The 23,538-nt window shown below is 35.8% G+C and overlaps 1 protein-coding gene across 18 annotated transcripts in view; it reads right to left on the minus strand.

The window, feature by feature from the left end:
- The window catches only part of EIF4G3 (eukaryotic translation initiation factor 4 gamma 3), a 338,175-nt gene that overhangs the window by 117,632 nt on the left and 197,005 nt on the right, over nt 1-23,538 (minus strand). For 16 of the 18 annotated variants that reach the window (XM_032863666.1, XM_032863668.1, XM_032863667.1 and 13 more), the window contains 3 exons: nt 18,710-18,807; nt 16,686-16,808; nt 3,125-3,233 (listed from right to left, as the gene is read on the minus strand). In XM_032863666.1, coding sequence (XP_032719557.1) covers nt 3,125-3,233; nt 16,686-16,808; nt 18,710-18,807 — 330 coding nt within the window. The remainder of the gene's footprint in view (nt 1-3,124; nt 3,234-16,685; nt 16,809-18,709; nt 18,808-23,538) is intronic. The other 2 variants (XM_032863660.1, XM_032863652.1) reach the window with 1 other exon arrangement.

A 23,538-nucleotide genomic window follows, 5' to 3' on the forward strand; every position in this document is an offset into this window, starting at 1 on the left:
ATATGCACATGGGAAAGTCTGAAATTAAGCTTACTAACAATGGTTCTAGATAATGAGACAAGAGATATTTTCTCTTTCTACTTATCCATAGTTTATACAATGAATGCCATATTTATAAGGAACAAACTGCTCCCTTTATTCTCAGATGGCAGTGGAACCAACTGCCTAGATGGGTACCTTTTGGTTGCCAGGAGTCTCATGTAACTGAGAAGGTGATACCATCATTTAATGGGCAGAGACCAGGAACAGTAAGCATCCTCCAACTTGAGGGACAGTCTCACTTGACAGAGAATAGTCCTGTCCTAAATTCCAGGGGAGCTCCAATTGAATAATGTTGCTATAAATCGTTGAATTATAACAGAGTATCATTCACTGAGTATCTACTCTACACTAAGTGCTTTCAGAAAGCACTAAGGCTACGACTAAGTCTTTCACTGTCCATACCATATCCTCCACACACTGGGCTGAATGTACCTACTCAAACAATGGCAAACAACAATCAAGCTGTGTCTAGACACCATCAACGCCAACTGAGAATTTTAATTCATTCAACATTCAATGGCTTTCTCTCTATAAACCAAGGTGAAGGTCTTCCCTTCTTCCCTGTGTCTCTCTCTTTATAAAGTAGCAAGCAATTGGAAATGTATTTCTCTGGCAATTTGGTGTTCATGTAACCATTTCAGCTGTTCATATCACAAACTCTGAGAAAGCCCCAAGTTTAAAAATGGTAGCTAACGTTTATTAAGCACTTCTTATGTAGTAGGAACTGGGCCAAACACCAAACATACACAGTGTCCTTTAATTTTTACAAAGACTGCTGGGGTAGAAACTATTATGTTCATGTTTTACAGATGGGGAAACTGAATGTTTTATAGATTTAGTCATAGGTCCAGGGTCATGTAACTGGTCAGTGTTGGAACTTGAAAAGGATTCCAAATCCCATATTTTTCCAGTTCAAAGGGGAAAAAAACAAAGGTGTATGCAAAAAGAAGTATTTCAGTGAAGCAAGCTGGTAGGAGATTCATGTGATTCTGTTACCCAATGCAAACCCACAGTAATGACATTTCCACTGAGAGAAAAACCAATCTGACTGTAGAATGCAGAGGCTATTGTTTCTGAAGGTAATCTAGCAATCTTTGAAAACAGTATATTTTCGTATCTTTAATTTTAAAAGGAATAAAGGGTTAAGAAGAAAATTTTTGAATTTCTCAATTGTAAAGAAATTTTTCTGAAAATTGCTAAGCCTTTTCTAATGTTACTTGAATTACATATATTTGGTTTAAAAATTACACTGAAAACTATTCTATACATTGGCAAACTATGGTTACAGTTAGAATTAACTGAGTTTTCTAAAAAGTAATTGGTACTAAGAAGGAATGGGCAGTGGTCCCCCAGAGTAATTTATAACCACTACAAAATATACTTAAAATTCAAATTTTCCTTTCCATCAAGGTAACCTAAAACATTTTCCATGCAACCATATCTATACTGAACATCAATCTGGAATGTTTATTATTCAAATTTCAACTAAGTTTAAAAAAAAAAAACAAGAAAAAACCAAGAGTTCTGCATTCTTCCTTAAGGAAATCAAGGCCTAAATATGACAAAAATGAAGGTTTTTCATAATATAAAACTTGTAGCAGGGCAGAGCTATCACTATTAAAACATCTTATGAAATCTTTATATTATGGCCCAGCTGAAGTGTGCATAGAAGAGACCCATCGTGAGGCCTCTTTGGATGGTAAGTATTCAATGTGCTTAGCATAGCTCTAACTAGCAAAAAGATTACAAATGTGCAAATTAAATAATAAAGTTTTTAAGAGAATACCCTGAAAATTCTTCTCTACTCTGAAAACATTCTGACTTTTGACTCAAAAAGGCTTTCCCACTGGAAACAGCATCTTCTACGATACCTACCAAGCACACTCCTGTAAGGTGAATGGCTTTCATATTAAAAAAAACTAACCTTAAGCATGCCTAAGTCTTTAATGTCTGAACCCTGCTGAAAGAAGTATCTGACAGAGCAACTTTTAGAAGCATGCCAAGTTAGGGTTTGTTACCTAATTTTTTGTTTGGAACAATCTTATAAAATAAAATATACAACGTATCTCTGTTCAAGTTTATTAGGTTCCTCAATACTAAAGGGCTCTAGAAAACACTGAAATCAAACGTAAGTTTCTAAGTGTGAAAACTTATAAAAAAATATTAAATAACATGCTTAGGCTATGTGCCAACTCCCAAGTACTTTTTAAAGAATAATTTTTAGTACTTTTATTAAAATCTACCTATGAAGAGGTTTGGAGGAATGAATAAATCAAAAAATTAGAAATCACATATACTTTCTATTCATTCTTACAACGAAGTCAGAAACATTATAGAAGCATGTTCCAAGTCACGTGTTTTCCCCCTTGTTTTTCCAATTTTCCCCAATTTTGGTTAAGGTCAACCTACATCCAACTACGTAAAAAAGAAAGACTGATAACCCATTTTCTGACATGAACTTTTCCTTACAGTTTTCTATTATAATCCAAAAGGCAATTTGTGTATTTATTTTGCGTATTTATTTCAACAAAGATTTTACACTTCATGTTCAAGGTAAATAGAATAGAGACCTCAGTATGATTAAGATACACAGCATAATGACTCATCAAGACCAACACTAGTGCACGATGAAGCCAGAATAAACTCAGTACTTTAGAACTGAAGCTACAGAAGCCAAATTTGTAAGAAGACATATTTCACGTTTTTAAAAATAGCAAGATACACAGGAACATGTTAAATGTAAAAATGAAACTATGTTATTATTGTAAAGCAACATATACTTTATTTCCCCAACCTTGTTCCCCTTTCCCACTAAAAAACAAAAGAAAACCAGTTCCAGGCAACTAAGTTTTTAACCTATAAATATGTATCAACAGTGAGGCATTACTAAAGTATAGGAAAACATTTTTACTAATCAACCCTATTTTATTTTCCTAGAGGGAATGCTTTGATTTTCTATTTCAAAGCTTTGTTTACAAGTGGGTATCTAAATAACCTTCAGATATTTCACTCTTGCTCTTAAATGCTGAGGGCAATATAATCGATTAGAAAAAAAAAGGGAAGAAAAGAGTTATACACAAACCTTGCTTCTGGTCGCTAGCTGCAGTAACAGGGGTGCTGGCAGCAAGATGAGTGCTCTCCACAGTCCCATAAACCACAGGGCTGTGCTCAGGGACCTGGCTGGACAGCTGCTGGGATTTGAAGTACAAAAAAGGGTGATAATGAGCGTGCGAACGTAAAAACTAGCAACATGGAACCCAAGCAAGTGGGAAACACAGAGAGGGGCGGGAGATTACAAAATTAAAGAAAAAAAAAAAAAAAAGGAAAGCAAGGAAAAAATATATAGGCCAATTTAATAATTCAAAAAGTACAGAAGACGGCAAGAAAAGGAAAGAGGCAGCAAAAAAGGGGAAGGAAAAGAGATGATTACTATTAACCACAGCAAGAGAAGACAGCACAAAAATCATTAGTATAAATGCATTCTCCAGAATTCCTTCTAAGGACAGACTTTCTACCTAACAGCAAACATCAGATCTGATATGGAATTTAATCTCTTCCAAGTCAAAGACCAAAGGGATCTGGTCAACTTCACCTACAAACTACCTAGCAAAGTAGTTCATCTGACAAAAGCTGGAAAAACAAAACACGATGAGTTTTAAAACCAGTCACTGATTCAAGAAAACAATATTGAAGACCGATCCTCATCATTTGTCCATATAATCACAAATGTGAAATGCAACTTGTATCGAAAGGCATTTTTCCCTTAAAATGTCCTTAGATTCTGGGACAAGGATGGTATTTTTTCAGAGTGAGAAATCTGAGTAAAAGATCTGTTTTTCAGAGCTAAGAGGAAACTCTTCATTTTCACTCAGCCACTTTATTGGAATCAAAAATGGCCATGAAATCCTAGCACAGTAGGCTGAAAAAACTGCAGCCATTGTTCAACTCGGGAGGGAAAAAGAATTACACAGGAACGGACAAGAACACTCATTCTACATCACATTCCATGCAGGTATTTGTTCTGGAATTGAGGGTTACACAAAAGCCAAAAAAACAAAGCTGTGTCTCTCCTCAGAGATCTAAGGTCATTTTTTCATTAGCTATAATCTATATTGAATTCTATCAGTGCTATCACAGCAGTCCCTGGACAATTCTGATGGGTGTGTGTGTGTGTGTTTTAGACACAAGGGGGAATTAAAGTGTGAATGAATTTGGGGTGAGTAGGGACACTTAAAAAAGTGAGTCTTAATAAAAAATATCTTCAAATCAGTAAGTCTCATTGAGAACAGGAATATAAAATAAACCAGTTTAGATGCATACCTTTTATCATATGTCATTTTAGTAACTACTATCCAGAATGTATAGCATGTAATTTACATTTGATTATATCTGGACTGTAGAGAATAATAGACAGGAAGAGGGAAAATTCACCTATTCATCAGATGACGAGAGTGCTGATATTCCAAATTATTTCTAAATAAAGACTACTAAAATTATATTCCTATATATAAAAATTGAAAAGAGTTACTGTTTTTACTTTGAATCATAGCCAAATAAATGAATAGCACTGCCTTGATTGCTCTGAATACTTAGTTCTAGTGGGAAAAATGTTGTTATTAAAATTCAAAAATTAGGACCTCTTCATAGCTATAAATGAAAATACAGACAGGCTAAAAATAGCTCTAGAACAAAGGAAAGGCCCTAAGTTACTTAGCATTTATTAAATAGGAAATAAAGACATATAAATGGTATTATTTACCTAAAAGGGAAAAAATATTAACTACTCCAGTTGCCTGGGAAACTAACCCCCAAAATGGGTAACTGCTAAAACTAGGTCACCAAAATGACAGCTATACATAAGGTGAGATGTTTAAGACAGTAAAAGGCTAATGATACCTATACATCTATGTTAAACAGAGAGTTTCTCAAGGTCAGATTAAATTATCAACAATCATATTCAAGAGAGAACTGCACAGACATTTTTAAATTAACAAAATCCTAGGAAGATTTTGCATACAAACATTTACAAGAAAGGACTGAGATAACAAGCTGCTTAAATCCCAGTTCCAAACCCAAACATCCAGAACATAGTTAAACAACCACAACCTGCTAGGAAAGGACCTTTCAGTTTCCCCAGCTATAAAATGAAAAGGAATTAAATAAAGATCCTCCTAAAGATCCTAAAGTCCATTCAGATTTAACAATTCCTACGCCTCTGAAAGGATCAAGAAAATGAAAACATAATATTCACATCAATATAATTCAATACTCTCACCTTGTTTTAGATTAATTTTAATGTAGGATAATCTTAAATTTCAGCTTAAGCTCTAATTTCATCTCTTTTCACTTAATGAAATAACTACAAAAAGCCTGTAACAAGGAGTTCCTTATCATTCCACAGTACAATTAATCATGGATTATTTTATCTAATTGATAAATCAGAAAAATCAGGAAACAAACTTGGAATATTGTGACTGAAGACATGATATCCAATGCTATACACATTTGAATCCATATATGGAAATATAGCTTTTGGGTAGCTGGAGAACTGAGGTAGTATTTACTACCTAAGATCTACTCAGCTCAGAATATATTTAAGGACTTTCAGAATCTCTCCCCTTTATTCATATTCACTATTGGTGGGAATGAAAATTTAAAAAAATCATTCTGGAAGAGCAGTTAGTATAAAAATATCAAGTAATTCAATAAAGATACTCAGAAAGTCAGAGTTAAAAGGTTAAGGTTGATGTGATAAGTACACACTGTTACAATTCATAATTTAGGTCAATGCTAAATTCCATTACCTCCACATGTTTCAAAATTAAGGCTCTAATTGGCAGAAGAAAAAACTTCTCTCATTTTTCAACTACACTTATAAGGAAACTTAAAATATGTTAAGATATTAGATATCTGATAGTATCAAATTAATTTCCATTAATAGTTCTTTTAAAAATCTACTCTGTTGAAAAAAAATTTACTCTGTTGAAGATTTACATATTAAATCTGAAGTACTGGGGCACCTGGGTGGCTCAGTGGGTTAAAGCCTCTGCCTTTGGCTCAGGTCATGATTCCAGGGTCCTGGGATGGAGCCCCACATTGGGCTCTCTGCTCAGCAGGGAGCCTGCTTCCCTTCCTCTCTCTCTGCCTGCCTCTCTTCCTACTTGTGATCTCTGTCTGTCAAATAAATAAATAAATAAAATCTTTAAAAAAAAAATCTGAAGTACTGGCCTCAAGAGATAATGGTAGATTAGGGCAAAAATACTGGAGAAATTATTTTTTTTTTAATAGTGTTTACAAAAAAAAAAAATAGTGTTTACCAATAGGTAAAACAGGCAACAAAACTTGGAATTTGTCCTTAAATAATTTTTGTACAATTAAAAATTCCCATTTCTTTATATAGCCCACATTATTTCTATCCAGAAAGGGGCTATCTCCCTTTACTACCTATTCTAATCTTGTATATGGTTATTAATTACACAGAGGTAGTTATAGACAGAGTGTCAGCAAACTAAGGCCCCAGGACCACATACCTGTTTCTGTATCATCCATAAAATGTTTTTTACATTTTAAATAATTACAAAAAAAAAAATCAAAAGAATAAAAGTTCTTGACACTTAAAAATTATATGGAACTTAAATTTAAGTATCCACAAATAACGTTTTGCTGGAGCAGCCATGGCCATTCATTCACATATATATTTTTTTTAAAGATTTTATTTATTTATTTGACAGAGATCACAAGTAGGCAGAGAGGCAGGCAGAGAGAGAGAGAGAGAGAGAGAGGAGGAGGAAGCAGGCTCCCTGCTGAGCAGAGAGCCCGATGTGGGGCTCGATCCCAGGACTCTGGGATCATGACCTGAGCTGAAGGCAGAGGCTTTAACCCACTGAGCCACCCAGGCGCCCCTCATTCACATATTTTTTATAGCCACTTCTACTCTACAATGGCAGAGCTGAGTGTTGGTGAAACAGACTATGCCTGAAAAATTGAAAATATTTACTATCTGCTCCTCTGTACAAAATGTTTGCTGACTCCTATTATAATTCACCAAGAGAAACCAGAGACTCTAAGTAGTAATGCAAATATCACAGGATGCTCATATAATTCATTACCATCACAAGAGACTATATTTGAATGTTTCGTATCCCATGACTTTAAAATAATCATTCTAATACCTCATGTGTTTTTGAACATCTACAAATCCTGGGAATAAACAAGTATAGCTCTCCTCCACCCTGCCCTGAGAAACATTATGAAGATTAAGAAGTAAAATAATAATAAATGATACCAGAAAAAAGGACCAAAACCTGCTTCTTTCTTAAGTGGTAGGAAGTCTTCTTTGTTAGTTTCTTTCTGGTGTCTACCATGTACAAAACATTAAGAACCCACTGCTGATTAAAATAAGACAAAAATCTTTGCTTCATAGCACTTTTATCAACAGAAACATATAAAAGAATAAAGCACAGAAACACACAATTATGGAATATTCACCCATAGAAAAGAATGAAATCTTGCCATTTGTGATAACATGGATGGATCTAGAAGGTGTTATGCTAAGAAAAATAAATCAGACATCAAAAGATAAATCCCATAAGCTCACTTATATTTGGAAACTAAAACAAAACGAAACCAAGCTCACATGAACAGAGAATAGACCAGTGGTTGCCAGAGGCAAGAGGGTGAGTGGTAGGCAAAATGGGTATAGGGAATCAAAAAGTCCAAACTTCTAGTTAATGAAATAACTAAGTTATATAGATGTAATGTACAGCATAGTGACTACAGTTTATAATACCGTACTGCATATGTGAAAGCTGATAAGAGTAAATCCTAAAGGGTCTCATCACCAAACAAATAACAAAAAACAATTCTGTAACTACATATGGTAACAGATGTTAAGCAGACTTACTGCAATGATCATTTTGCAGTATATACAAAGGCTGAATCATTACGTTTTACACCTGAAACTAGTGTAATATGCTGTATTAATTATACCTCAATAAAAAATTATTTTTGCATCAAATTAAAAGAAATAAATCACAAAATTAATGACTTAATTACCAAGGCCATAATTCTACGCTGGAGTATTAAGGGTACAGAGATAACATATATTCTGAGGTTCTGAATTTGTATTTGTGTGAGGATTTTTTGAGGAAGCAAAATTTAGACTGAATTTCAAAGAATCAACGTGAATGCAGTCATGTGGGTGGTATATGAGAGGAAGTAGGGGGAAGCAGGTCAGGCAGAAGGAACAGCACATATGAAGGCTCTGAAGGGAAGTATATTAAATAATCAACCTGCTTTTAGGAGTGGGGAAGGAACACAGGAAGAGCTGGGGAACTTGAGAAGTACAGGCCACATTAAGCATCTTGGTCCTTATTCCTTCAAAAATGGCCCAGGAACAGATTTTAAGCAGAAATGTGATATAATAAGACTTATGTTTTTAAAAGATCCTTCTGACTGCTACATGGAGAATGAACTGGAGGGAAAGAATGTTATAAGGTCATAACACAAAAGTTTACTGCAGTGGTCCAAGAGAAATAATTATGATGTAAATAAAGGATATGTGTGAATAAATTCACTTAAACACGGGAGTTAAACTGACAAGATTTTGGTAACTGATAAGTTATGGTACCTAAGTATCACTAAGGAGAGGCGGGATAAAAAGAAATACATTAGCCTTCTAGTTTATGAGATGTGCGCCAGTCACTGAAATAGGGAACACTAGAGAGATATCAGGTTCTGGCAGTCAAGAAGCAGAGGAGAGGAAAACCATGAACTCGAGTTGAGTGTGAAATGCTTGTGAGATACCTGACCATAGAGTACAAGTAGAAGTTGGATATGTAACCTGAAGCTCAAAAGAGTATTCATTATGTAAGCAACCTACGGAGTGATATCATGAATACCTCTTATTTAATACAAGGACAATAATGCAAAGTAATGATCATAGCAATAATGTAACAGTAACAATGCACTGAATTCTAATACTAGAACCTAATAGATCACAAGATGTATGAATAGAAAAGGCATCAACCACATGATCAGTTCCTTTTCCTAAGAAACTACCAATTCTATTCAAAATATCATAAATAACATCAAATACTGTTTCCAATGGTGGAACCCATCTCAGGATTGGACAAGTGTTTTACCCCAATATCCTATGTTCCTGGTGGCTCTGAAACAAGAATCTTACCTCTTCTATGGAAAAGTTTCACACAAACTTACTATCTTATCAACGATTATGCCTTAAATTAGGTGCTGGGAATATAGGGCTCAATAAGACAAAGTACTCCTTATGTTTAGAGAGCTAACATTCTAGTGGTAGAGACAAACAATAAGCTAGAAAATAAGCATAAAATATGTCAAGACAAAACTTAATGCTATCAATAAAATTAAAGAAAAGTAAAGACCAAAGAGTGAAAGGGGTGTGAAGGGGCTACTATAATCTGGAATGGTTTTCCTGAAAACATGATATTAGAAGAGACACCTGAAAGGGGGAAAATGACATGCTTGGGATATAGAAGACCATTTCAAATATAAGGAATAGCAAGATCAAAAGTGAAAAGGTAGAACAAAGCTTGTGAATTAAGGGCAGGGAGGCTAGTAGCACTCACTGTCATGGAGGAGAAAGTAAAGGACAGGAGAAGGGATTAGAGAAGTAGCCAGAAACCAGGTAATGTATGACCTCATAAAGACCTCCAAAATTCCAGAAGTATGGACTTCTATATAGTTTAGTCACCAGTAGAGAGACATTGAATAGTTTTTAGTAGGGAAGGGATGTGATCAGATTTATGTTTTATAATGACTCACTATGGCTACTATATAAAGAACAGACACAGAATATGTCAAAAGCTCATTAAAATTCAATAGCCAAAAAACAATCCAATTTTAAAAATGGGTAGAAGATCTGAACATTTTCCAAAGAGGACATAAAGATAACCAACAGGTACATGAAAAGGTGTTCAACATAACTAATCATCAGAGGAATGCAAATCAAAACCACAAAGGGATATCATCTTATACATGTCAGAATGGCTATTATCAAAAAGACAAGAAATAACTAACAAGTGTTGGTGAGGATGCAGAGAAAAGGGAACCCTTGTGCATTGTTGGTGGGAACATAAATTGGTATGGGCGCCATGGGGAAAAGTTTGAAGATTCCTTAAAAAAAAAAAAAAAAAAAAAAGGTTAAAAATAGAACTACTATATGATCCAGCAATTCCGTTTTTGGGTGTTTAGCCAAAGAAAACAGAAACACAAACTCAAAAAGATATATGCACCCCATGCTCACTGCATTATTTAAAATAGCCAAGACATAGAAACAACCTAAGAGTCCATCAATAAATAAATGAATAAAGAAAATGTGGTATATATACACACACTGGTCATTTTAATTTCAAAGATACATTTTTAATAACAGATAAAAGATGAAATATGATGGTTTCTTGCGATCTCCTGTAACACTTCTTCTGACCCCTGGAACTAAAGACATCATAGTTACTGGAAGACTGTAAGCTGCAACACCACTGTTCAATGTCTGACTGGGAGCAGGTGGCAAGGGACAAGAATCGTGCTACATGTGTAAAACCTGAAGTTATACTTTCTTTATAATTAGGATTCAGATTTAGAGTATCTAAGGTAAAATCACACCACTATAACACCAAAAGCTTTCACAAAATTTGAAGAACTATGAAAAAACATCATTCAAAGATGAAGAATCACTGAACATAAAATAAAATTTAATATTATTAATGTTCTGTAAGTGGATCCTTATTGGGATGCCAAAACAATTTAAAACACATTTGCTCAACGAGTTTCTAAAAAGATAAGGTATCTCAAAAACGGCCTTCCGTCAAATTTTGTTTTCTGGCTTTAGGAGATTCCCATAGGCATTCAAGCTGGATAATCTTGGTTTTATTAAAAATTCAGGACATTTTTACAAAACCCTGATTGGATACAGACCTGATGAAATCAACAACTCTGCTTTATGACTCTAAGTTGAACTCTGATTGTCCATTTACAAATTCATTTTCACAACAGAACAGATTAACCCTAACCATTAAGGGTCTTTGTTCATTGTGACATCTCATTTAAAACTTTTAAGAGAATCAGCCTCCCAATTAGATACCTGATTAAAGTTTACAACACATTCTAAACTATTGAAAAGAGCTATTTCTTTCTTTTTTTAAATTTTTATGCCCAACATGGGGCTCAAACTGACAACCCCCAAGATCACGTGCCCTACAGAATGAGCCAGCCAGGCACCCCAAAAAGCACTATTTTTAAACAAAAGAGATTACTAATGAGAAATTATTTTATTAAAGATGAAAAATGTAGGAGGGTTCCCCTTTCTCCGCATCCTCGCCAGCATCTGGGGAGGGTATGTGCTATGGTGAGTGCTGTGAAGTGTGTAAACCTGGCGATTCACAGACCTGTACCCCTTGGGGAAAAAATATATTATATGTTTATAAAAAATAAAATTAAAAAAAAAAGATATTAAAAAAAAGATATAAAAAAAAAGATGAAAAATGATGTGATTTAATTCCATGACCACTATCTTTACTGCAGACAACACTAAAACAAAAACATACCTATGTGCTTCAAGACAGACAAGTATATTAACTCATTAGTGCTATGACTAATTCAAAAGGTGACATTTTAAAAAGTTAAGATGGAAGAGTAAATGAAACAAGATGGGATTGGGAGGGAGACAAACCATAAGTGACTCTTAATCTCACAAAACAAACTGAGGGTTGCTGGGGGGAGGGGGGTTGGGAGGGGGGGTGGGGTTATTGACATTGGGGAGGGTATGTGCTATGGTGAGTGCTGTGAAATGTGTAAACCTGGCGATTCACAGACCCGTACCCCTGGGGATAAAAATACATTATATGTTTAAAAAAAATAAAATTTATAAAAAAAATAAAAAATAAAAAATAAAAAGCTAAGATGGAAGGTCCCTGGGTAGCTCAGTCAGTTAAGCATCTAACTCTTGATTTCAACTCAGGTCATGGTCTCAGGGTCCTGAGATTGAGCTCAGTGAGGGGCTCTGTGCTCAGCGCCGGGGTCTGCTTGGGATTCTCTTTCCCTCTCCCCCTTCTTGGGCATGCACATACTTTCACTCTCTCGCTCATAAATAAATCTTTAAAAACAAAAAATAAAAACTAAAAATAAACATTAAAACTAGGTTTGTTTGCATTACATGGATATCTCCTTCAAATTCTTTATGTACAAACTTACCTACTTACTGTACAATTGCTTGTATCATTGTCTAAGCTTCAGAACCTAACTTAACTATTACTGCTAAAACTATAACAAATGGTCAGAATTTAAGGTTTCCAATTATCAAGTTAATAAGAAGCTCTTCAAAAGACTGAATGATTTGCTGATTTTGGCAATTTTACTAAATGCCAAAGGGGAAGCTATATCTTTCCAAGATATTCTAGCGATCCATAAATTCCAACTTTTTCTCTGCTCCTATACCCCGTGGCATAGGACTCTCTCACACATTGTAATAGACTTCACTGTAAGAGTCATTTTTAAAAAAGAGTAATTTTTAAAACAGAAAAAAGAACAAAGGTAGTAGGGAGAGGAAGAAAGATATATAAAGTAGTTCATTTAAAAAATTGAGTCATTTTTGATTCACCACCCCAGCCTTTGGAAGTAGACAATTCTGGAAGCCTTGCCTATATAGCATCATATACTTATTTTTATCCTAAGGGGTTCCATAAAACCTTCCAGGCATCTAGCACATTTCTTAATACAGAAATGTTCCTTGTGCATTATTGCTATCAACAACAGAGACACAGCTGAGAGATTATGATGCTGAGGGAAAGTAACAAACACATTCCCCTTCTTTTCCCACTTTAATATTTAAAAGCTAAAAGGGAACTCAGATTTTACTTACTACAATCCCTCATTTTCCTGATGAAAAAGTAGGGCTTAAAAGTACTTAATGTTCTGCGCTAAGGTCATATATCTAAGTGACAGAGTGGAGACCTGCAGCAAGTGTTCTACTACTTGATGAGGTCTACACGTGTACCTCTATCAGTGCACTGTGATCACCTGAATGGGCATGAGTACATACATGCATGTATTTTTTATATATTTGAGACATAAAATCTTCAGGTGTTATTCCGTAGATCATTTTAAAACTTAAGAAGAAGGACAATTTCAAATTCAATCTACTCTTTAGGGTAAAAACAGTAGCAGCAAACCCTGTTTATCCGTTCCCTTCTCCTCACATATACTACTACAGTTTCCCTAAATTCACTCCCTCTTATCTTGAATGCTTGCCAAAATGAAACTCATTATTCCCCTCTTCAAAGATTCTCATGTATATTCCATGTTATATTTTACTATAAATCCAGGTATCTAAGCTGGAAGAGTCAACCTCTGACCACTCCTTCTTTTACACGTAGGGGAACCATGCATCCTGTTTATCTGAACAGTACTGGTTTATGCCTATTGTCCCAGCAAAATGATTCACAGCATCCCCATGCACTGTAAAACTGCCCCCAATTCAGATTACAAATTATAAGGTCACTCTATAATCCTTAGTAGTAATCAATTGCTACATATTCTTCTATTTGTAGAAGAATAACTCCCTAATCTATCACGTGAAACGACAATCCTCTCCCTTCATCCCGTTTCTCATCTCTACCTGCCGCCTTCTTGCACATGCTGTCCTTCTGCCTGGAATATCCTTCCCTGTCTTTTCATTATGTGAATACCAATCTGGGAACTCAGATCAAATGTCATCTCTGCTGTGAAACCTTCCCAGAATCCTCCAGTCATGTTCCAAGCCTCCTGCACTAACGACTGCAATATTAGTAATGGGAAGTGTGTATCGAATGTTCACTGTGCTTCGAGCTCATGCAAATTTTAGGTATTTACTCCTATTTAATGGCACAATAACTCTATATGGTAGGTTTTGTTTTCCTCATCTTTTTTTTTTTTAATGTGGAAATTAAGGCTCTGGAAAATTCAGTAATTTGGCTAACATTACAAAACTAAGTGGTGGAACTAGGACTCAAAACCAAGTATGTTTGGTTCTGAGCCAAAGCTTTTATTAAATTCCTCCCCTATATTATCACACCAGCACCACCATTAACAGGTTTCTGTGATCCAACACCTTTGAACCTGTGTTGTAATTCTGTCCCATTAGGTCACCTCTGTGCATTCATAAGTCTTTGTATACATCCACAGGAGATCCAATCATATATTAATAAGTGTCCTCTGTCTCACTTAAGATGGGAATGACCTCAATGACAGGGAAAGGCTTTGCTATTCATGGTACCTGCATTTGTACTTAAGGCAGATACATGATAAAGCCAAAAGCAATACAGTACTTACTATTCAAACCTAAATTCTAATGCAGAGGGTTGTCTCATCTGTGGTTTTAATAACTAGAATGTGGTGCAGGAGCTATCTAGAATTAGACCACAGCTGCAAACTAACAATCTTTAGGGTAAACCTAATGGGTTTTCTTAGGCTGGCATAGTGCTGTTTGTTAGTAGAATTAGCCGTCAACATTTAAAATGTGCAGATTTTTTACATAAATAAAGATCTATAGCTTCTTTTGAAACACTGGGTCAACATTTTTACATAATCTAATAGTCAGGAAGTAATAACTGCCTACTATACCCAGGGATGTCTTCTCCCACTCTGTGTGCGCTGTTCTTTATATATTTCCAAAATTAAAGCCAATGGTCAGCTGCCGTCATCATGTTTATGCAGTTGTTTGTTTGTTTATTTTTTAAGATTTTTACTTATTTATTTGACAGAGAGAGAGAGCACCAGTAGGCAGAGAAGCAGGCAGAGAAAGAGGGGGAAGCAGACTCCCTGCTGAGCAGAGAGCCTGATACAGGGCTCCATCCCAGGACCCTAAGATCTTGACCTGAGCCGAAGCAGAGGCTTAACCCACTGAGCCACCCAGGCACCCCTATGTGGTTGTTCTTAAAAGGAAAACGAAATGTTTCTAGTGCCTAGATCTTTGCTAAAAAGCTATGTGTGTATTCCATGAATTTCATGCATTTGGAAAGGCTACACATTAATAAATGTGGTTTTGAGTGCAAATAACAAAGTAAACTCAGGCTTCAGGACAATATTACACATCAAAAAGTATTACCAACATTTTAATTATTGACTGGTGGCCTTTATCAATTAAAAGCATACATTTAATGTGCTTTATGTTTACACAAACACATACACTTGTTTTCATTCAAGCCTGCGGTCCCTGATAAAAAATAAAGAGCAAAAGGATTTCTGTAGCTAAGGGTAACCAAAAGAAGGTAGGATATCAAGCTGGTAATATTAAAGAAAAACCAACCACAGGGAATTAAAATGCAAAAAGATATACTAAGACATATTTGATAGAGAATTCAAACACAAATCAACAAAAGGTTGCCAAGTATACAGCCTGAAAGTAGTAATATTTTAATTAATGTGGGAAAACAGAGATCAAAATTTAACTGCCCTAAGCAACACATTCCAGGTTTTTCTGTAGTATGCTTTTACCTAACTGTGCACAAGCTTCAATGCATAAATGCTACCTGTATCAAGTTCACTCACAGGGAGGAAATTAAATAAACTCACACATTTTCAAGGGGTTCTAAACTCAGCCATGTATTTGTGATCTAAATTTTTAAGAACATTTTTAACAATTTTTTTTAACCTGTGCTACTAATATCAAGTCAATAATCCATCATTCTAAAATATTTAATCATCCCTATCACTTGTTCATAAACTGGGTCCTGAGGAATACCTCACAATCAAGCCACAAAGAGGGAAGCAAGCAGCCCCTACTCCTTAATAACTTTCATATTTTCTGTCTTATACGCTGAGCTCTCAGTGTAGGTATTTTAAAGCTTTGAAAATCACTCATCTCCTCCAAATGGTTTTTCAAAGTTTAAAATGATCAAGTGATGAAATCAAAATCCTGGCAAATTCGGGGACTTTCAGCCTCTACTACAGTTTACTAAACTCCAGTTCTTCCTGGAATGTCTTGATTTCTAAAAGCAAGAAAGTGAACTATTAGAAGACCATGATAACTACATTCTGCAATAGGAATTAAAAGGTGCTTAGCTGACAGAATTTCCTAATACCCCATGTAAATAATTAAAGAAGACACCCTCCAAGCAAAAAGCTCATTTATGTAGTCCTAAAAGGTAAGACGGATACCTAAAATACATCCAACTGTGCTCTGAGTTACACAGGCACTCGCCCCAAACAATACTGTTAAGTAACAATGTTTAAATTTTCAACCTTAAAGTTTTCATGAACATAGTGTGCAGCATTTAATTCCTATGGCTTCATACTGAAACATGAAATACTCAATTACTGATGAGGTTTCCATAGGAATAACAGCTCCTTTTGGTATCATGCAATAGTTCATTAGGAAGACTGGCAGCAGCTATGCTCTGAGTGTGGAGACAATACATAGAAATATTACCAGTAAAAATCTGGAAGTTATAACAATCTGTAAAGACAAAGAACATGTCTACTTAAATATCATTTAGATATTCAAGGTTATGAGACAACTGATGGACATGAGAAGTACAGAGAGTGGCTAGAGAAAAAAGAAGAGCCCAGCAGAGGTTAGCGAACAAATAAATACACAGTGTCATCTCTCACGGTTCACTCTGTCTTACCTGAGGAGGAGTAGGTGTGGAAGTGGGTCTCCCTATGGGAGGAGTAGGATTTCTGCTGCCACCTCCAGACATAATCTCCTCTGTTATGTCTTTCCCTCCCTGGTTTGGATCCCGAATTCTTATCTATAAGGTCAGATAAGATAGCATATTGAGAGATGGGTATCTATGTGGTACATTTATAGGTATATGACTGTTAAAGGCATAAACTGGGAAATCTATCAAATGTTAAAGTTGATAATCACCACATCTGACTTTATTTCAATCACAGAACCATATGGGGTCATTCAGAGAAGTTTAGGACATTACATTGGACTTGAACTAATTAGAATAACACGCTAAAATGAGACCCAGTTGGTTGAATTTCTGGATCAAAATGGCAAAATATTAATGCTTGTCTTGTAAGCACTGTCAAGTTCACTGATTTTATTTACAATGCTTAACATAAGATTCATAAATAAAATCATTTTAAAATATACGTTACTCTGTAGAATAAAGCTTTAGGGGTTTGTAAATGGTTCTCTAACAAAATGGAAAATGCACAGATCCTGGTAATTAGGAATAATTTATGTTGCAGATACCTTACATATGTATATAAGAATGTTCATTTCAATAGTGGCTTTTCAAGCAAAGGCAAAGAAACACGCTCAAGGCTGATCAAGAATATAGTAATTAAAAAATATGCTACATCCTTATTATTAAATACTAATCAGCCAATAGAAAGAATGAAATAGATCTACAAGTACTGATATGGAATGACCATCTATATGTATTCATAAGTAAAAAGCAATGCAGAACAATGTGTATGGTGATCTTTCAATTTTTTAAACGCTAGTTATGCCTTTAAAAGTGCTGAGTGCTAAACAGTGCTGAGACCTAAACACCCCTTCTGCTATCACTACCTCCAGAGTGAAACCAAGGTAGCCCTGGATTTCTAGAAATGTCAAAGCATTTGTTAATAAAACCACCTGGATCTGGAAACTGTTTTGGGAGTTCTTCAGTAACATTTCTAATATCAGCTATTTTTTCAGAGAAACTTGTCTCTTCTACAGTTTTAAATATTGCTTCTCTTTCATTTGTTCTAATTTCTTGTTCAGCTACATCTATTATGTCTTCCATTTTCATCATCTTCTTTATTAATGTTTCTGCATGCTGGGTATGCTTCACATCTAACATCTACCATGCTGTTTCAACATTTCTAAAGCATACTTTCTCAACTCCAGTATTCTCATACATGGGTATGCCCTGCTTATTATGATGTGTGCACAAGAAATTTGTTTCTGGTAATAAAAGAGCCAAATTTTGGAACCTAATTAATTTTTATTAAATGAGAGTACTTTCAAGAGTACTGAATGCTACGGTATCTCTCCCACATATCTCATCTTTGTGAATTCCATTTGATGTGTCCTAATGGGTAAAAGATTGCAAGCCACTCTTCTATAGGCTCTCCCACAATGTGAATTTTATATTACTGCACTCTAATATTCCTGGGCCTGACTTACTAGACAGAAGCAAAGTAACTTCCTAAAAACAGAATAAATTTTCTAAATTCTGCTATTTCTAAAAATAAATCTATTCCACAGGGAGGATTTTTCTTATTGTCCTTAACACCTTGGTCATTTCCACTTGTGCTGTTTTTCCCCTGTAAGTTCATATTTGAATGTAGAGCTGATTAGAACTGAAGTTAAAGGACAATAATCACTATGTGAAGATAGAGCTCAAATTTCTCCCACTTAGTAAGATCTTAGGGGACTAAACTCTCCCAGTTATAAAGAAGGCATGTTGTCATCTAGTGTAACTAGCTCAGTGCGTGTTGAAAAATGATATTAAGCAAATGGTTCTTGTAACTTCTACTATTATGTCCATACAAACTGTCTAGGTTTAGCAGTAAGGATATAAGCAAAGAACAAAAAATGGCAGTCATTTGTGAACTCAGATGAATAATGATTACAGCTGTGGGTAAACTTATTTAACAAGGGAGTGGACATTTGATTGTAAAATAAGAAAAGTTATTAAGTATCTCTTACGGTTTTTTTCTCTCTCTTGGCTGGAGGGGGCTGCTGCTGCGTAGGCACTATGATTGGTGCTGACTGATACACTGGCTGACTTGGGTAAAAAGGCGTTCCTAAAGAATTAGAAAAAAAAAAATGAAAAGACGCATTTAGTTATTTTGTCAACCATTATAAGACTACTAATGGCACTGTGTCTCTGGACAATCAGTTAAAAAAATAAGTAACAAAAGCATTCTTCTTAATCTTCTCTATCCATTAGCTCTCTTCTATTTACTGAAGTACTCAAGGAATGATTCCCAAAAACTCAAGAACACCTAACTCTTTGTCAGCATCCAATATGAAGACAACTAAATAAAAAACTCCTGCCGATTGCCACCAGAGTCCCCTTTCAAAGAAACGAATCATATTATAGCACTGCTTTTAAAAAAATCTATTCTGGGGGCCTGGCCATTCCCTGCAATGTGATTCTCAAGCGAGGACCTGTGTGAATACGTTTTGTGTGGGGGTTTGGTCAGAGGAAGGAGAATACATACGATCATCTTATGGAGAGGCAGTGGTCTGATTCTTCTCCCTACTTACAGAGAACCACTGTCATAGGGAACCACCCTTAAGGCTTAGAAAATATCACACTATTGAAGCAGAAAAAAGTCGGAGAACAAGCAGCTGAAAAATAAAGTCTGATACTAGGAGTCCAGGTTCCAGGGTTTTAACTACCTTATGTACCATTCTCTAGCTCCATACCTTTGCTCTAGCAAAAACCTATATCTACTACTATCCCTTGAGTATGTGAATTTCTTCAACATAGTTCATACCTTTGACTCCGTTGTCCTTCTACCTGAAATTACCTTCTTCCACCCACCCCTTGGACTCTTAATGAATACTTTCTTAACTTTCAAAAGTTTGGCTATTGTTGTAATTACTATTAAGCAAGAGTACTAAAAGAAGAGGTGATGAGAAAGGGTCAAATACTGGATACATTAAGTAGCACCTACAGATTTGCTGACAGAGTAGATGTGACTATGACAGAAAGAAGTGTCAAGGAAAACTCTTCAAGGTTTTTTGTTGCAGCAAGTGTAAGAATGACAATGCTATTTACTGTGCTATTTCTTTACTTAGTGAGATGAGGAAAACTAGAAGAAGAGTAGAGTTTAGGGCATAAGAGTCAAGAGTTCAATTTCAGACGTGTAAAGTTTAAGATTCTTACTAGACCTTCAAAGGCAGATAGCAGCAAGTAGGCAGGAAGAGACACAAGTCTGGAGTCAGAGAATCGGTATCCATTTTGGAATTAGTGGAGTATGGACAGTATTTAAACCATGAGACTGGGTAACTGAGGAAGTTAGTACAAATAGAGAATGAACCCAAGGATGAAATTTTGGAGCACTCTATGTTGTTCAGAGATATAGGTATAAAGAAAACCTAGCAAAGAAGATGAAAAAGAAAATCAAGGCAGTGGTTGAAGTAAAGAGAAGGGTTCAGGAATGGGGAGCATGCATAATTATGTAAAATGGCATTGAGAGTCAACCAAGATTCAGCAAAGTAGAATGTACATGTGACCCTGACAAAAGTTACAAGGGTGGAAGGGCAGGAAAGTGGATCCTGATTAGGGTGGGCTCAGAAGTGAATGAGATGGAAATAAAGACAGCTGAGCATTCTTTTCTTAAAATTTTGCTATAAAGGGAAGCAAAAAAGTGGTTGGGGTTTTTAGTTTGTTTGTATATACCTGTATGCCAAAGGGACTAATCCACCAGCAGAGAGAGAGAAAGAAAATGATAAAGCCAGAAAGAGAGAAGAGAACAGCTACAGTAATAGTCTTAAATGTGTACATGATGGGATCCAGTGCACAAGCAGTACAAGCCTTTGGTAGAAACAGTGACGGTTGAGTCATGATAGCAAGAAGGAAAAATACGAAGGTTTGGTATGTAGTTAATACAGGTAAAATCCTTGGTACTTTAGTTTGGAGTCAAATAATGTTGGCTCTATTATCACTGTCATTATCAACAACAAACCATCCCTGCCTTCATAACGTCTTCAAGAGGTAATTTCTTGGAAGCAGTACCACATTTGCAGGTACCAGAATTCTGCAGGTCTCAATCAAATCTGGAGAAGATTTAAACAGGGGGCATGGCTAGGATTTCAATGAATTCAGGGTAAAAAGAGAAAAACGCCATACTTCTGGTAGTGCATACACTATTTTCAAAGTCAAGCTTAAATAGGTGATTCTATACCACCCTATACTACCCTTACTAGTTCCAAACTCAGAAAACAATCCCCTAAAATTGTTTTCAAATGCTGCTAGACAGACAATAGACTCTGCTCACTTTGCCATATTTTTTAAACTAAGTGACATGAGATCCAAAAGAAAAAAAGTCAGATTGTTCTAATGAAACAGTTTTGAGTCAACACGACTGGGGTAGGGATTGGCATATAATACATAAGCAATAAATACCAGCTAAATAAAGCTGGTAGCATAAGATAATCTTTTTTTTTTCTTGTTTTTTTTTTATTAATTTCTTTTCAGCGTTAACAATATTCATTTTTTTTGCACCACATCCAGTGCTCCATGAAATTGGTGCCCTCTCTAATATCCACCACCTGGTTTCCCCCAACCTCCCACCCCCTGCCCCTTCAAAACCCTCAGATTGTTTTTCAGAGTCCACAGTCTCTCATGGGGTTAAACACAATTAGTAAAATATCAAGTAAACTGTGGACCCCAGCAGAGTGGGACTTCTATCCTACCAAATAATGGTTATCTCTTATAAAATACTAATTCAACTTCTTATATAGTCAGAAACGTTTAAAAACATTTATTTTATTCTATTAAAAATGGGAATAACTTTTACATACCATTTACTAATTAGGTATGTTACATGCTGTCCCTGACCTCTTATGCATGGAATGCTGCAGGTTTATCTGGATTAGGGGTATGTCAACTAAAGCCAACAGGCTAAAACCAGAATAAAGTTTTATTGGAATACACCTATATATAGTATTTTATCTGTTTCCTGTGGCTGCTTTTTCACTAAATGGCAGAGTTGAATAGCTGCAACAGAGACCATATGGCCTGCAAAAGCACAATATTGCCCTTTATAGAGAAAGGGCTAACCCTTTTCTTCCCCTGATCCCTGTTCTCGATTGGTGGTTCATCAAACCCCAGTCTATACAAAATGTGTCAATGATATATAGCAAAATTTATTCAATAATAACCACATTACTATACTAACACACACAAAATTACAACTATAGGCTTGCTAATTTGACATTTTGGAAAGGTCTGTTACTATTTTGAAATTATTTCAGTCTTGTTCCTTTGTTGTTCAAACTGCCTTCCTATATGAAATGCTGCTGACATTAAATAACAGTTTTCTTTCAAAGACTGTGGCAAAATTAAAAAGGCAATAGTTCTGTATGTTTCTTCCCTTATTTTTACTTTTTAAAAATTTTATCTGACTAGGATATAGAAAAATTTGGGAACCAGTGGTCTGTTCAACATTTACATTTGTTCTCAATGGCAATGGTAAAACCCCAAACACAAATATCAAACAAATGCAATTCAAAAGCGTGAAAGGCAAGGAGAATATCTCAACATTTATATCCTACAAAATACCTAGCACATTGTCTTATACATGTAGGTCTTCCAAAAACCTACCAAAACTAAATTTTCCCACAGAAACAATATAAAGATAGTGGTTAAGTATGCAGGTTGGCACTTTAAAATCAGTTTATCCCATCCCAGAACAATAATGTTAGTATACAACCATATCAACACAGTATTTTGTGTTTTTTTTAGGTTTTATTTATTTATTTGAAACAGAGAGACACAGCAAGAGAGGGACACAAGTAGGGGAAGTGGGAGAAGGAGGAAGCAGGCTCCCCACTGAGCAGGGAGCCCAATATGAGGGGTCAATCCCAGTACTCTGGGATCACGACCCAAGCCGAAGGCAGACACTTAAAGGCTGAGCCACCCAGGTGTCTATTCACAGTATTTTTAAAAAAGATTTATTTATTTGAGAGAGAGAGAGAGAGCATAAGCAGGAGGGGCAAAGGGACAGGTAGAGAGAATCTCAAGCAGACTCTGCACTAAACACAGAGCCCAATGCAGGGCTCAATCCCAGGACCCCAAAATCATGATCTGAGCTGAACCAAAGAGTTGGTTGCTTAACGAAATCACAGTATTAATCACAGTTGATTAACAATCACAGTATTAACATTCCATTGAACACATACTTTGGACGCCAGAAAGTTTCCCACTTACACACCATGGGGAATAATGAATGAATCCCTCAGCTCTTAGGAGCTACTGAGTAAGACACCCAAGCCCCCACGGAGCTCAGAAAAAGAGTGCAAAAGGAAATGAAAGGAGGAGGAAAAAAAATCACACGGTACAGTGAGAAAAAGGGAGAGTATACTGGTTTGAAGCAAAGGAGAACAGTGCTTTTTTTTTTTTTTTTAAGATATTATTTATTTTTCAGAGAAAAAGAGAGAGAGAGAGGGAGAGTACAAGCAGGGGGTGTGGATGCAGAGGGAGAAGGAGTCTCCCCACTGAGCAGGGAGCCTGATGAAAGACTCGATCCCAGGACCCTGACATCATAACCTGAGCCAAAGGCAGATGCTTAACTGACTGAGCAACTCAGGTGTCCCAGAATGGGATCTTTTAACTATGTAAATTCTCACTCTTTTCTTTTTCTTTCTCAGTATCACTGTCACTGTTAACTGCATCTCTTTGCCCCCAAACCCAAATATTCACACCTTGGGCCATCACCTCTAGCATTTGCCTGGAAATAATTTCAGTCTTCATGAGGTATTTTTCTGATACAACAGGCATCAAAACATTTAAGAAACACTGA

This window comes from Lontra canadensis, unplaced genomic scaffold (genome assembly GCF_010015895.1).
Source record: "Lontra canadensis isolate GAN:19392208 unplaced genomic scaffold, GSC_riverotter_1.0 scaffold25, whole genome shotgun sequence".
In the NCBI taxonomy this organism is placed as follows: domain Eukaryota; kingdom Metazoa; phylum Chordata; class Mammalia; order Carnivora; family Mustelidae; genus Lontra; species Lontra canadensis.